Source organism: Hemibagrus wyckioides, unplaced genomic scaffold, assembly GCF_019097595.1.
Source record: "Hemibagrus wyckioides isolate EC202008001 unplaced genomic scaffold, SWU_Hwy_1.0 Contig33, whole genome shotgun sequence".
Classification (NCBI taxonomy): Eukaryota; Metazoa; Chordata; class Actinopteri; order Siluriformes; family Bagridae; genus Hemibagrus; species Hemibagrus wyckioides.
Window position 1 is genome coordinate 195,001 of NW_026690795.1, and position 17,500 is coordinate 212,500.

General features: G+C 43.7%; 1 protein-coding gene across 1 annotated transcript in view; it reads left to right on the plus strand.

Annotated features, from left to right (window-relative positions):
• nfatc4 (nuclear factor of activated T cells 4) overlaps positions 1–16,261 on the plus strand; it is a 19,146-nt gene extending 2,885 nt beyond the window's left edge. Inside the window, exons 2-13 of the mRNA XM_058385470.1 lie at positions 8,376–8,539; positions 8,646–9,128; positions 9,469–9,644; positions 10,920–11,082; positions 12,391–12,491; positions 12,674–12,775; positions 12,893–13,080; positions 13,442–13,582; positions 14,293–14,348; positions 14,573–14,699; positions 15,336–15,782; positions 16,046–16,261. Coding sequence (XP_058241453.1) covers positions 8,376–8,539; positions 8,646–9,128; positions 9,469–9,644; positions 10,920–11,082; positions 12,391–12,491; positions 12,674–12,775; positions 12,893–13,080; positions 13,442–13,582; positions 14,293–14,348; positions 14,573–14,699; positions 15,336–15,782; positions 16,046–16,104 — 2,207 coding nt within the window. The 3' untranslated portion in view covers positions 16,105–16,261. The remainder of the gene's footprint in view (positions 1–8,375; positions 8,540–8,645; positions 9,129–9,468; positions 9,645–10,919; positions 11,083–12,390; positions 12,492–12,673; positions 12,776–12,892; positions 13,081–13,441; positions 13,583–14,292; positions 14,349–14,572; positions 14,700–15,335; positions 15,783–16,045) is intronic.
• The last annotated feature ends 1,239 nt before the right edge of the window (positions 16,262–17,500 follow it).

A 17,500-nucleotide genomic window follows, 5' to 3' on the forward strand; every position in this document is an offset into this window, starting at 1 on the left:
GTTGCCATCTGGACCCAGCCCTGCGTTTCTGTTTACCGAACACACACACACACACACACACACACACATCCCTCCATCCTTTTCCTTTTTTTTTCTTTCTTCATGGCACATACTCCTCTTTCTCTCTCCATCCGTTGAGGAATGAAGCTACGCTAACTGACTCCAGCTTTAACCCTTGTTTACGTTCCCTGGTCTGAGTGCACTACTGAGGAACATCACTAATCCCTCCTTCTCCTCAGCTGATCCTGATTATTCAAGAATCCACCGGTTTAAACAGAGACAGATACGTTTCTTAGAAATCCTTTTATGAAACTAAATATCTCATTTGCCTCCATTTTTTTCCAAAATTGTTGCCACACCATTTTTCATTCACATGCTAACACGTGTATGCTAACACACATCATTACTTAAAGGAACAGTACAATGAAAAAATCCTTCTCACACCTCACGTGTAATATGCGTGTAAACATAACGGCCAGTAGAATGATGGTGCGGTGGTCAGATTCCCCATTACTTTACACAGAGAGGAATGAGTCTTCAGTGTGAAGCTCACACACGACTCTAACACGCGTCTCTTATGTGTCTCTTAACACGCGTCTCTTAACACGCGTCTCTTATGTGTCTCTTAACACGCGTCTCTTAACACGCGTCTCTTAACACGCGTCTCTAAAACAGGTCTCTAACACGCATCTCTAACACGCGTCTCTTATGTGTCTCTAACACAGGCCTCTAACACGCGTCTCTAACACAGGCCTCTAACATGCGTCTCTAACACGCGTCTCTTATGTGTCTCTAAGACAGGTCTCTAACACACATCTCTAACATTTGTCTCTAACATGCGTCTCTAAAACAAGCCTCTAACACACATCTCTAACACAGGTCTCTATCACATGTCTCTAACATGCTTTTCTAATGCGTCTCTAACACGCATCTCTAACACAGGCCTCTAACATGCGTCTCTAACGCGTCTATTATGTGTCTCTAAGACTGGTCTCTAACACACATCTCTAATATGCATCTCTAACATTTGTCTCTAACACGCGTCTCTAAAACAGGCCTCTAACACGCTTCTCTAACACAGGTCTCTAACGTGTCTCTAACATAGGTCTCTAACACGCATCTCTAACACGTCTCTAACATGTCTCTAACATGCATCTCTAACACGCGTCTCTAACGCGTCTCTAACGTGTCTCTAACGTGTCTCTTACACAGGTCTCTAACGTGTCTCTTACACAGGTCTCTAACACGCGTCTCTAACACAGCTCTCTAACGCGCGTCTCTAACGTCTCTTACACAGCTCTCTAACACGCGTCTCTAACGTCTCTTACACAGCTCTCTAACGCGTTTCTGACGTGTCTAACAGCTCTCTAACATGCGTCTCTAACACAGGTCTCTAACACGCGTCTCTAACGTGTCTAACAGGTCTGTAACGTGTATCTAACACACATCTCTAACACATGTCGCTAACACATGTTTCTGACACAGGTCTCTAACGTGTCTCTAACACACATCTCTAACACCTGTCTCAAGCATGCATCTCTAGCACAGGTCTCTCACAGGTCTGTGGGAAGGTAACACAAGCCTCTTACACAAGCCTCTTACACAAGCCTCTTACACACGTCTCTGACACACGTCTCTGACACACGTCTCTGACACATGTCTCTAACACATGCCTGTAACACATGTCTCTAACACGTCTCTCACACAACTCCCTAACACGAGTCTCTGACACGTCTCTAGCACAGGTCTCTAACACGCATCTCTAAAGTGTCTCTAACACAGGTCTCTAACACACATTTCTAACGTGTCTCTAACACAGGTCTCTAACACACATTTCTAACGTGTCTCTAACACAGGTCTCTAACACACATTTCTAACGTGTCTCTAACACAGGTCTCTAACACACATTTCTAACGTGTCTCTAACACAGGTCTCTAACACACATTTCTAACGTGTCTCTAACACAGGTCTCTAACACACATTTCTAACGTGTCTCTAACACAGGTCTCTAACACACATTTCTAACGTGTCTCTAACACAGGTCTCTAACACACATTTCTAACGTGTCTCTAACACAGGTCTCTAACACACATTTCTAACGCGTCTCTAACACGTGTCTCTAACACTTCTCTAACGCGTCTCTAAAACAGGCCTCTAACATGCTTCTCTAACACATGTCTCTAATGTGTCTCTAACACAGGTCTCTAACACGCGTCTCTAACATGTCTCTAACATGCATCTCTAGCACAGGTCTCTAATGCGTCTCTAAAGTGTCTCTTACACAGGTCTCTAACACGCGTCTCTAACGTCTCTTACACAGCTCTCTAACACGCGTCTCTAACGTGTCTCTAACACAGGTCTCTAATGCGTCTCTAACGTGTCTCTTACACAGCTCTCTAACACGCGTCTCTAACGTCTCTTACACAGCTCTCTAACACGCGTCTCTAACGTGTCTCTTACACAGGTCTCTAACACGCGTCTCTAACGTGTCTAACAGGTCTGTAACATGCGTATCTAACACACATGTCGCTAACACATGTCGCTAACACATGTCGCTAACACATGTCGCTAACACAAGTCTCTAACACAGGTCTCTAACACGCATCTCTAACGTGTCTCTAACACATCTCTAACGTGTCTCTAACACAGGTCTCTAACACACATCTCTAACGTGTCTCTAACACAGGTCTCTCACACACATCTCTAACGTGTCTCTAACAGGTCTCTAACACACATCTCTAACGTGTCTCTAACACAGGTCTCTAACGTGTCTCTAACACAGGTCTCTAACACAGGTCTCTAACGTGTCTCTAACACAGGTCTCTAACACAGGTCTCTAACGTGTCTCTAACACAGGTCTCTAACACACATCTCTAACGTGTCTCTAACACAGGTCTCTAACACATTTCTAACGTGTCTCTAACACAGGTCTCTAACGTGTCTCTAACACAGGTCTCTAACGTGTCTCTAACGTGTCTCTAACACAGGTCTCTAACGTGTCTCTAACACAGGTCTCTAACGTGTCTCTAACACAGGTCTCTAACGTGTCTCTAACACAGGTCTCTAACGTGTCTCTAACACAGGTCTCTAACACACATCTCTAACGTGTCTCTAACACAGGTCTCTAAAGTGTCTCTAACACAGGTCTCTAACGTGTCTCTAACACAGGTCTCTAACGTGTCTCTAACACAGGTCTCTAACGTGTCTCTAACACAGGTCTCTAACGTGTCTCTAACACAGGTCTCTAACACATCTCTAACACACATCTCTAACACAGGTCTCTAACGTGTCTCTAACACAGGTCTCTAACACAGGTCTCTAACGTGTCTCTAACACAGGTCTCTAACACAGGTCTCTAACGTGTCTCTAACACAGGTCTCTAACACACGTCTCTAACGTGTCTCTAACACACGTCTCTAACGTGTCTCTAACACACGTCTCTAACGTGTCTCTAACACAGGTCTCTAACACACATCTCTAACACAGGTCTCTAACACACATCTCTAACGTGTCTCTAACACGTCTCTAACGTGTCTCTAACACAGGTCTCTAACACACATCTCTAACGTGTCTCTAACACAGGTCTCTAACACACGTCTCTAACGTGTCTCTAACACACATCTCTAACGTGTCTCTAACATAGGTCTCTAACACACATCTCTAACGTGTCTCTAACACAGGTCTCTAATGCGTCTCTAACGTGTCTCTTACACAGCTCTCTAACACGCGTCTCTAACGTCTCTTACACAGCTCTCTAACACGCGTCTCTAACGTGTCTCTTACACAGGTCTCTAACACGCGTCTCTAACGTGTCTAACAGGTCTGTAACATGCGTATCTAACACACATGTCGCTAACACATGTCGCTAACACATGTCGCTAACACATGTCGCTAACACATGTCGCTAACACAAGTCTCTAACACAGGTCTCTAACACGCATCTCTAACGTGTCTCTAACACATCTCTAACGTGTCTCTAACACAGGTCTCTAACACACATCTCTAACGTGTCTCTAACACAGGTCTCTCACACACATCTCTAACGTGTCTCTAACAGGTCTCTAACACACATCTCTAACGTGTCTCTAACACAGGTCTCTAACGTGTCTCTAACACAGGTCTCTAACACAGGTCTCTAACGTGTCTCTAACACAGGTCTCTAACACAGGTCTCTAACGTGTCTCTAACACAGGTCTCTAACACACATCTCTAACGTGTCTCTAACACAGGTCTCTAACACATTTCTAACGTGTCTCTAACACAGGTCTCTAACGTGTCTCTAACACAGGTCTCTAACGTGTCTCTAACGTGTCTCTAACACAGGTCTCTAACGTGTCTCTAACACAGGTCTCTAACGTGTCTCTAACACAGGTCTCTAACGTGTCTCTAACACAGGTCTCTAACGTGTCTCTAACACAGGTCTCTAACACACATCTCTAACGTGTCTCTAACACAGGTCTCTAAAGTGTCTCTAACACAGGTCTCTAACGTGTCTCTAACACAGGTCTCTAACGTGTCTCTAACACACGTCTCTAACGTGTCTCTAACACAGGTCTCTAACGTGTCTCTAACACAGGTCTCTAACACACATCTCTAACACAGGTCTCTAACACACATCTCTAACGTGTCTCTAACACGTCTCTAACGTGTCTCTAACACAGGTCTCTAACACACATCTCTAACGTGTCTCTAACACAGGTCTCTAACACACGTCTCTAACGTGTCTCTAACACACATCTCTAACGTGTCTCTAACATAGGTCTCTAACACACATCTCTAACGTGTCTCTAACACACATCTCTAACACAGGTCTCTAACGTGTCTCTAACACAGGTCTCTAACACAGGTCTCTAACGTGTCTCTAACACAGGTCTCTAACACAGGTCTCTAACGTGTCTCTAACACAGGTCTCTAACACACGTCTCTAACGTGTCTCTAACACACGTCTCTAACGTGTCTCTAACACACGTCTCTAACGTGTCTCTAACACAGGTCTCTAACACACATCTCTAACACAGGTCTCTAACACACATCTCTAACGTGTCTCTAACACGTCTCTAACGTGTCTCTAACACAGGTCTCTAACACACATCTCTAACGTGTCTCTAACACAGGTCTCTAACACACGTCTCTAACGTGTCTCTAACACACATCTCTAACGTGTCTCTAACATAGGTCTCTAACACACATCTCTAACGTGTCTCTAATACAGGTCTCTAACGTGTCTCTAACACAGGTCTCTAACACACATCTCTAACGTGTCTCTAACACACATCTCTAACGTGTCTCTAACACAGGTCTCTAACACACGTCTCTAACGTGTCTCTAACACACATCTCTAACGTGTCTCTAACACAGGTCTCTAACACACATCTCTAACGTGTCTCTAATACAGGTCTCTAACGTGTCTCTAACACAGGTCTCTAACACACATCTCTAACGTGTCTCTAACACACATCTCTAACGTGTCTCTAACACAGGTCTCTAACACACGTCTCTAACGTGTCTCTAACACACATCTCTAACGTGTCTCTAACACAGGTCTCTAACACACGTCTCTAACGTGTCTCTAACACAGGTCTCTAACGTGTCTCTAACACACATCTCTAACGTGTCTCTAACACAGGTCTCTAACACACATCTCTAACGTGTCTCTAACACAGGTCTCTAACACACATCTCTAACGTGTCTCTAACACACGTCTCTAACACACGTCTCTAACGTGTCTCTAACACAGGTCTCTAACGTGTCTCTAACACAGGTCTCTAACGTGTCTCTAACACAGGTCTCTAACGTGTCTCTAACACACGTCTCTAACACACGTCTCTAACGTGTCTCTAACACACGTCTCTAACACAGGTCTCTAACGTGTCTCTAACACAGGTCTCTAACGTGTCTCTAACACAGGTCTCTAACGTGTCTCTAACACAGGTCTCTAACGTGTCTCTAACACAGGTCTCTAACGTGTCTCTAACACAGGTCTCTAACGTGTCTCTAACACACGTCTCTAACGTGTCTCTAACACAGGTCTCTAACACACGTCTCTAACGTGTCTCTAACACAGGTCTCTAACACACGTCTCTAACGTGTCTCTAACACACGTCTCTAACACACGTCTCTAACGTGTCTCTAACACAGGTCTCTAACACACGTCTCTAACGTGTCTCTAACACACGTCTCTAACGTGTCTCTAACACAGGTCTCTAACACACGTCTCTAACGTGTCTCTAACACAGGTCTCTAACACACGTCTCTAACGTGTCTCTAACACACGTCTCTAACACAGGTCTCTAACGTGTCTCTAACACAGGTCTCTAACGTGTCTCTAACACAGGTCTCTAACGTGTCTCTAACACAGGTCTCTAACGTGTCTCTAACACAGGTCTCTAACGTGTCTCTAACACAGGTCTCTAACGTGTCTCTAACACACGTCTCTAACGTGTCTCTAACACACGTCTCTAACGTGTCTCTAACACACGTCTCTAACGTGTCTCTAACACAGGTCTAACACACGTCTCAAGCACACATCAGTTGAGTTCCTCCACACCAAATTCACTCATCCATGTCTTTATGGACCTTGCTTTGGTCACTGGTGTGCAGTCATGTTGGAACAGGAAGGGGTCATCCCCAAACTGTTCCCACAAAGAGCATGAAATTGTCCAAAATGTCTTGGTATGAAGCTGAAGCATTAAGAGTTCCTTTCACTGGAACTAAGGGGCGGAGCCCAACCCCTGAAAAACAACACCTGAACTCAATGATCTGGAGGGGTGTCCCAATACTTTTGGCAATACAGTGTGTGTGTATATATATATGTAGGGAATAATATATTTTAGGCCATGCCGTTATAGTGAAGTAATGAAGTGGAGTAACTGTTCACACCTGAAATGGTTTTATTTTCTGTAACAGAACTAATGATCAGTGTTTACACTCATTTTTATTCTGTTTATTATCAGTGGAGTGTTACACATTACAGAAAACTTCACCACATCTCACACACACACACACACACACACACACACAGATATTACAGAAAACTTCACCATATCTCACACACACACACACACACACATATATTACAGAAAACTTCACCACATCTCACACACACACACACACACACACACACACACACACATATATTACAGAAAACTTCACCACATCTCACACACACACACACACACACACATATATTACAGAAAACTTCACCACATCTCACACACACACACACACACACACACACACACACACACACATATATATTACAGAAAACTTCACCACATCTCACACACACACACACACACACACACACACATATATATTACAGAAAACTTCACCACATCTCACACACACACACACACACATATATTACAGAAAACTTCACCACATCTCACACACACACACACACACACACACATATATTACAGAAAACTTCACCACATCTCACACACACACACACACACACACACACACACACACACACACACACACATATATATTACAGAAAACTTCACCACATCTCACACACACACACACACACACACACACATATATTACAGAAAACTTCACCACATCTCACACACACACACACACACACACACACACACACATATATTACAGAAAACTTCACCACATCTCACACACACACACACACACACATATATATTACAGAAAACTTCACCACATCTCACACACACACACACACACACACACACACATATATATTACAGAAAACTTCACCACATCTCACACACACACACACACACACATATATTACAGAAAACTTCACCACATCTCACACACACACACACACACACACACATATATTACAGAAAACTTCACCACATCTCTCACACACACACACACACACACACACACACACACACACATATATATTACAGAAAACTTCACCACATCTCACACACACACACACACACACACACACACACATATATATTACAGAAAACTTCACCACATCTCACACACACACACACACACACACATATATATTACAGAAAACTTCACCACATCTCACACACACACACATATATTACAGAAAACTTCACCACATCTCACACACACACACACACACACACACACATATATTACAGAAAACTTCACCACATCTCACACACACACACACACACACACGCGCATATATATTACAGAAAACTTTACCACATCATGTTTACCTGTTTCTATGGAAACGATAAGGTATTGGAGTAAGTGCAATTATTATAAACCTGCACTACAGTCAGAGCTGCTGTTATTAATCATCCACCAATCAGAGTCCAGAACTCTATCACAAGAGTGATCAGGAATTTATCAGTTAATGATCTCTCAACTAATAATGTTCTCTAATCATTTACTGTCTTCACCAGTCTCCGACAGCCAACTGACCTCCACACTCAGCCAGCCAATGGGAATCCTCCCTTCCCCTCCACCATCCAATCACAGGGCTGGCATGCATTCCCCGCCCCCCAGACGAGCGCTGGTGAGAGAGTTCAGCGGGACGTACGAGAGTCTCCCGGCTCGATCTGTGCAGGTGAGGCAAGAACAATAATTTAGCATTTTAATGAATCTGTAATGTCATAAAGCTAGCTAGATATACGGAGCACTAGTCTCTCAGATTTAGAGTCTCTCTGTCTCAGGTCTCGGAGTCTCGTGTTTTGGAGTGTCCCAGTATTCAGATCACCACCATCTCTCCTGATGATGATTTCACCCCAGAAGGGGGCTCTTACTGGGACAGAGACCGTCTCTACCTGCCCCTCCTCGACCCCTACTGTTACAGGGACAGCAGTATGGGGGCGGGGTCTCTGAGCCCAAGTCCTGCCTCTAGCCCATCTTCTCGTGGTTGGCTAAGTCCTGCGTCGAGCTGCGATTCTCTCCTGGTGGAAGATGAGGAACTTAGCGAAGCCACAACCCACTTCTGCCTGTCTCCCTCATCCCGACCCACCTCACCTGGGGGAAAGAAACGGAGAAACTCCCCCCATCCCTCACCAAGCCACTCCCGCAGGGGCAGTTACTCCGAAGACCATGTCCAGTTCTTGGATACGGGAGACTCCGCCCCTCAGTCTCAGGGCCAGATTGAGCTCAGTATCCCTCAGAAGACCAGGAAGACCTCACTGGAGCAGGTCAGATTATTTTGTTAAAGTATCACTATGGTAACGATGGGATTGTAAAATATTGGGGATAAAATCTACAGAGTCCAAATGGGGGAGGTGACACACGAGGTGACTACTCAACAAAGTAGTGTTGCTAGGCGACTGGGTGCTATGTAGGGTTTCAGATTTCAGAACTATGCTAATGAAAGTACATTAAGCCCGTCTCCTCTGTTTTCATAGTTGAACCAATCATAACTGATCCCACCCCCAAGTTTGCTCTGATTGGTTGCTATAAGAACGTTGAGCACATTCCAGCAGCACCAGCAGAACCCTCTAGGCTCTGAGTTTGTGATGTACTTTATAAACACAGGTCTCCTCCCGAGATGTGGAACTGGAGCAGATTCCTGCCCCAAATACCCCCTGCCCCCCCTCAGACCTGGGGCAACTCAGGAGGGAGCCTCCCACCCTGGGCATGGACTACCTCTCTGTACCAAACACCCTCGGCTGGGGAAGAACCCGTGCCAGCGCCCACAGCCCTATATTCAGGTTGGAGAACACACACTCACAATCACACACACACGTGCTCTCTCTCACTCACACACACACACACACACACATGCTCTGTCACACAAAAACACACACACACATGCGCACACACACACGCACGCGCACACACACTCACTCATGCGCACACACATGCGCATACGCGCACACACACACTCACTCATGCGCATACGCGCACACACACACTCACTCATGCGCACACACACACACACACTCACTCATGCGCGCACACACACACACACTCACTCATGCGCACACACACACACACACTCACTCATGCGCACACACTCGCACACACTCACTCATGCGCACACACACACATACACATGCACACACACTCGCACACACACTCACTCATGCGCACACACACACACACACATACACATGCACACACACTCGCACACACACTCACTCATGCGCGCACACACACACACATACACATGCACACACACTCGCACACACACTCACTCATGCGCACACACACACACACGCGCACACACACACTCACTCATGTGCGCACACACACACTCACTCATGTGCGCACACACACACTCACTCATGCGCACACACACACTCACTCATGCGCACACACACTCACTCATGCGCACACACACTCACTCATGCGCACACACACACATACACATGCACACACACTCGCACACACACACTCACTCATGCGCACACACACACATACACATGCACACACACTCGCACACACGCACTCACTCATGCGCACACACACATACACACGCACTCACTCATGCGCACACACACACACTCATGTGCGCACACACACACTCACTCATGTGCGCACACACTCACTCATGCGCACACACACACTCACTCATGCGCACACACACACTCACTCATGCGCACACACACACACACATACACATGCACACACACTCACACACACGCACTCACTCATGCGCACACACACATACACACGCACTCACTCATGCGCACACACACACTCACTCATGCGCACACACACACACATACACATGCACACACACTCGCACACACGCACTCACTCATGCGCACACACACATACACACACACTCACTCATGCGCACACACACGTGCTCCCTTTAAGCAGTGAACAGTGAACAGGGTGGTGTTTTGGGACACGCCCACATTGTACTCATGTTTATGTTGAATTGGACTATAAGGAGATAAAGGTGTGTGGATTGGGACACGCCCAGAATAAAGAGATTATTTGGTGATGGTTGCTCTTGGCTGTGTTTGATGTTGAAGGTCGAACGCGTTGCCGCCGCTCGATTGGCCGTTGCCGTGCCAGTTCGATCAGTACGAGCTGCGGATCGACGTTCAGCCACGCCCTCACCACCGCGCTCATTATGAGACAGAAGGAAGTCGAGGAGCTGTGAAGGCATCACCAGGAGGACATCCTGTAGTGAAGGTTTATTAACATTAACATTAATATTTCTCTCTCTTCTCACTCCATCACTCACACAGCCGTTTACCACAAACTCACAGGATAATCACAGCTAGCATGTAAGCTAATATAAAAGACATTAACATGCTAATGTGACTAATGATGAAAGCTAACAGACAACAGATCATCGAGCACATCAAAAAATAATCACAGGTTTGCAAAATCTTTTCAGGATTCAGTTTAAGAATGATCTTAATCAAATTTATATTTAATTACTTCCCAAGATAAGTTTCCGTTCCTTGAAGGCAAACACAGAGAGAATGAGGAGGAGCTTCTTCCCGCAGGCCATTCGGGCCCTCAACCTCAACCAGAACACCTAGTACCTGGACTTTCTAGACTTCCCCCACACATGAACATTACGTTCAGCTGATTGTTGCACACACAGATTGGACTACTTGTATACCCTGCACTACTCTGTACACACAATAACCACACCCACTGGACATCTGTGTGTGCGTACTGCACCGACACTTTACATACCGTATTATTTATTGTCATTACATTTTATATTTATATTAGATTTTTTCTATCTACATTCATGTATATACTATATATTATAGATGTTTATGCACATATATATATATATAAAAAATACATTTTAAATATTACATTATATTACATTATCATATTATTATCATATTATAGTGATAGATATTATATTATTATACTATTATACTATTTTATTATTGTATTATATATAATATATTGTATTATATTATTATTATATTATTATGTTTATATTATGTTTATATTATACACATTTTTATATATTTATATTTTTATATTTATATTTTTATATACACATATATTTGTATATGTATATCTGATACACAATCGGCTTTACGTAACTATTGGTGTTTTTCATAATTTATCATGTCTTTAATTTCTACTAAGAGTTTTTATTCTTCCTATTTGTCCATTATATTTTTATTACCTATATCCCTATACTTTTCTTGTTCACACACTTTACTTTATACTTTATATTCTTCTTCAGATGTAGGACAGTCGTAAAAAGCATCTAACTACATGTCCTACTGTGTATGATTTTGTATGTGACAAATAAAATTTGAATTTGAGATAGATAGCTAACATAGCTAGCATTAGCGCCCCACAGCATCATGCTAACTTATACTAAAATATAGCTAATAAACAGCTGCAATCACAGTTAATAAGAAATGTGGCTAATAACCAGGCTGAGGGAAGCTTATGAGGAAGCTTATTTGACTGATGTTTGTTTCCTTGTTTCCTTGTTTGTTTGTTTGTTTGTTCCAGCTGGTGGGATATGCGGAGCGCCAGCCGCTGTCCTTACAAGTTTTTGTAGGAACTGCAGATGACAGATCCATTCGTCCACATCCATTCTATCAAATCCACAGGTACTGAAATGACCATCATTAAAGTCCAAATATTTTACATTTGAACTGAATTAGCATGATGCTAATGTGTGACGATTCATCAGCTACATTAGCCTCATAATGTTCCTTTAAATTAGCTTTTGCTAGTCAGCTACACTGACCAAATAAATTAAATGAATAAAACTGTGTGTGTGTGTATACAGGGTGACGGGTAAGATGGTTGGTACAGCGAGTCAGGAGAGCATGCAGGCTGGAACCAAACTACTGGAGATCCCTTTAAACCCTGAGACCAACATGACAGCACTGTGAGAACACTCTGTGTGGGTGTGTGGGTGTGTGTGTGTGGGTGTGTGTCTGTAGGTGTGTGTGTGTAGGTGTGTGGTTGTGTGTAGGTGTGTGCTTCATCTCTCTGTCCTCTACAGTATTGACTGTGCAGGGATCCTGAAGTTGAGGAACTCGGACATTGAGCTAAGGAAAGGAGAGACGGATGTTGGGAGGAAGAATACTCGTGTGCGATTGGTCTTCAGGACTCACCTGCCTTTAGCTCCGCCCCTCGGTCCACCTGGACGAGTGTTAGCGCTGCAGGTGGCCTCTCAGCCGATCGAGTGCTGTGAGTACAGCTACTTTGTGCAGTAATGATGTATTGTGTTGTGGTGAAGACTGGACCCTGAGTGAGTGACTGCTCATGGTGCAGGTGGTCAATCCTGTCTCCATGGTAACCACTTCACCAATGAAATGTGTTCCTCAGAGCAGCAGAGAAATTTACTGTAAATATTTTCAGTCCAGGGAATAACATCAAAATGATAAATGTAAATGATTGTAAATATTAAAAGATATTATTCTAAACGCATCTTGAACACATTTTATAGGTCATTTATAACACAGTAAATTAGAAATGACCGTATCATCATGGCTATTGCTATGGTAGCTGATGTTATGGGTGATGTAACTCCGCCCATTCCTGTGTGCAGCCCAGCGCTCAGCTCAGGAGTTACCTACGATTGAGTCCATCAGCATCACTTCCTGTTTGGTGGACGGAGGGGCGGAGCTTCTGGTGAACGGCAGCAACTTCTTGCCCACATCAAGAGTATTGTTTATGGAGAGAGGGTCAGGTGAGCTTCATTTATCACACCTTTATCACATCTTACTATGTTTATTGCACATTTATAACCATTTATAACAGGGTCTACATTATAACGGTTTTGAATGTGGTTACTGCACATTTTTCACACGTTCATTATGTTTATATCACGATTATTACACATCTTCACTCATGGGGAAAAATAAGTGGCCAGTTCTCGTCCCTCCTTCTCGGGGGCTGTGTGCGGTTCAGTGTGTTGTGTTTATCCAGGTATCATGTAGTAGTCATGTCTTCATTACCTCTGTTTCATTTGTTTTGTATCAGGTACAGGTCATGTTGTGGTGTCAGTTGTGTTGGAAGTTAATCAGCAGTGGCTGATTTTATTCTGCCTTCGGGTCTAACTCTCTGGAATGCGGGCGATGGAGAACCGGGTTCTCTCCCGCTTCAGACGGCATCTCCCTTCTGTTACACCACCTGTCCATGAAAGCCCCACCAGTTCAGTCTTGTGTTGTCGTCAACATAAACCTTTAATGTGCACTCAGAGGCCTGTAGGTCACATGATCTAGCTCTTGGGTTTCTGTATGACCCTCCTCACTCTAGAACGTTCTATAACCCTCCCAGACTGACGGGCAGAAACGCCTATGATTTCTTTTTTCTGTAATGTAGTCACATACCTCCAGTTTCACATTGTGCACTAAAACTGCTCCATTTCAAAAGTGTGTGTGTGTGTGTGTGATATAGATGGTAAACTGCAGTGGGAGGAGGAGGCTCATGTGGACCGTGACAAAAGCACCGAGGTAACACACAGAAACACGTTTACTTTTGTTGTTGGTTATGTTTCTGTTTGTGTAAATAGTGTGTGTGTGTGTGTGTGTGTGTGTGTGTGTAATATGTATTTCTAGTATGTTATAGTTGACCTATACACAGTAATGTGTATTTCTAGCATCATGTTGCTATGTGCCTAGTGTATATTTTGTGTATGTATATTAAGTGTGTGTGTGTTTGTGTGTGTATGTGTTAGAATGTGTTGTGTGTACGTGTACCAGCCTACAGTGATGTGTGTGTGAGTCAGCCGGTGTGTGTGTGCCTGTATGTGACCAATGGCAAGCGCAAGAGGAGCAGCACACACTGCTTTAAATACCTGCCCAGTGAGTGTTTTACACACACACACACACACACACACACACACACTGCTTTAAATACCTGCCCAGTGAGTGTTTTACACACACACACACACACACACACACTGCTTTAAATACCTGCCCAGTGAGTGTTTTACACACACACACACACACACACACACTGCTTTAAATACCTGCCCAGTGAGTGTTTTACACACACACACACACACACTGCTGTAAATACCTGCCCAGTGAGTGTTTCGCGCGCACACACACACACACACACACACACACACACTGCTTTAAATACCTGCCCAGTGAGTGTTTTACACACACACACACACACACACACTGCTTTAAATACCTGCCCAGTGAGTGTTTTACACACACACACACACACTGCTTTAAATACCTGCCCAGTGAGTGTTTTACACACACACACACACACACACACACACACACACTGCTTTAAATACCTGCCCAGTGAGTGTTTTACACACACACACACACACTGCTTTAAATACCTGCCCAGTGAGTGTTTTACACACACACACACACACTGCTTTAAATACCTGCCCAGTGAGTGTTTTTCTCCTCGTCTCTCTCTCTCTCTCTCTCTCTCTCTCTCTCTCTGTCTGTCTGACTTGTATATTCTCTCCTCAGTGCTGTGTAAAGAGGAAGATCCTCTGTTGTCTCGTCCGTCCCTCTTGCTGTTGGATGGCGTGATGCCTTTGTGCCCGCCCCCACACCCTCATGAGTACTCGTACACCACCCCAGGGGGGTATCACGATGAGTTCTGCCCCCAGCCTGAGACATCTGAGGACAGGGGGCCAGTAAACGAGTGTGATCCCTCGTTCCAGAGCCTGGAGCTGGGTTTCAGTGAGCTGCTGCCCCCACTGTACCCGCCCCAGCCATGGCCTGACTCTCCGTACCTGTCCTCGTCCCCATCACCTTCTCACTCCTCCTCCATCAGTCCATTTCCTAGCAGCCCTGTTTCAACCTCCCCCCTTCCCCCTCCTCTCCAACCCCATGGCCTACCAGCATACCACCAGGAGAGTCACATGACTTTCACTGGTGCCCCGCCCATGCAGCACATCACGCTGGATGAAGGTAATTCACCTGTCCATTAGCGCAGAAATCACTGTGATTGGCTAAGAACCACAGCCAAGAGTTTAGATAGAACAATAGAACAAGAGTTTAAAGATGACCTCTGTGTGTAGTTTGTGGTCATGTTTTGAAATTGTGTCTAATTGTTTTATAAATATATCATTAAAATTCTGTAAATGTGTGACATCACACTAATAACCAGTATAAACACTAATAACTAAATGCTAACGTGATACGATGCTAACATGTGGATGATCTGTCCACAGTGAATGAGTTCATTGGTGAGGACATCAGGATGTTCCACACAGACAGCAGACCTGCATAACATCAGCACGCTGAGCTGGTCTACATTTACCACTTTATTTTATACTTTCTCTTCTTTTTATATTACGCTATATTTTGTACTAATTCACAATAAGTACGATTTTTGTAGATAAATGTTACATCAACATGGAAAGCAAATGTTTTTTAAATGTGTTTGGTAAATAAATTATCATTGTATTAAAAGTGTTTGAGTCTCTTTATGTCTGTGATTTTATACATTACCAATTAATACAACATAAATTATAGAGATGTTTGAAGATACGCAATGTGATTGGATGGATGGATGGGTGGGTGGGTGAATGGATGAGTGGATGGATGTATGGATTGGATGGATGGATGGTTGGGTTGGTAGATGGATGGTTGGGTGGATGAATGGATGGATGTATTGATGTATTGGGGTAGTACAGATGTTTATTGGGGTAGTATGGGTGGATGGATGGATGGATTGATGTGTTAGTATAGATGTTTAGTGAGGTAGTACAGATGTTTTTGTGGTAGTACAGATGTTTATTGTGGTAGTACAGATGTATATCTGGGTAGTACAGATGTTTTTGCTGTAGTACAGATGTTTATTCAGGTAACAGATGTTTATTGGGTAAGTACAAATGTTTTGTGGTAGTACTTATGTTTATTGGAGTAGTACAGCTTTTTATTGTGGTAGTACTGATGTTTATTGTGGTAGTACTAATGTTTATTTGGTAGTACAGATGTTTATTGTGGTAGTACGGATGTTTTTGGGGTAGTACAGATGTTTATCTGGGTATTAGATGTTTTTGTTGTAGTACAGATGTTTATTTGGGTAATACAGATGTTTATTTGGGTAATACAGATGTTTATTGGGTAAGTACAGATGTTTTTTGTGGGATTATAGATGTTTATTGTGGTAGTACAGATGTTTCTTGGGGTAGTACAAATGTTTTGTGGTAGTGCTGATTATTGTGGTAGTGCTGATGTTTATTGTGGTAGTACAGATGTTTTGGGGGTAGTACAGATGTTTTTGGGGTAGTACTAATGTTTTTGTGGCAATACAGATGTTTATTGTGGTAGTGCTGATGTTTATTGTGGTAGTACAGATGTTTTGGGGGTAGTACAGATGTTTATTGTGGTAGTACAGATGTTTTTGGGGTAGTACAGATGTTCTGGGGGTAGTACAGATGTTTATTGTGGTAGTGCTGATGTTTATTGTGGTAGTGCTGATGTTTATTGTGGTAGTGCTGATGTTTTGGGGGTAGTACAGAAGTTTTGGGGGTAGTACTAATGTTTTTGTGGCAATACAGATGTTTTGGGGGTAGTACAGATGTTTTGGGGGTAGTACAGATGTTTTGGGGGTAGTACAGATGTTTTGGGGGTAGTACAGATGTTTTGGGGGTAGTACAGATGTTTTGGGGGTAGTACAG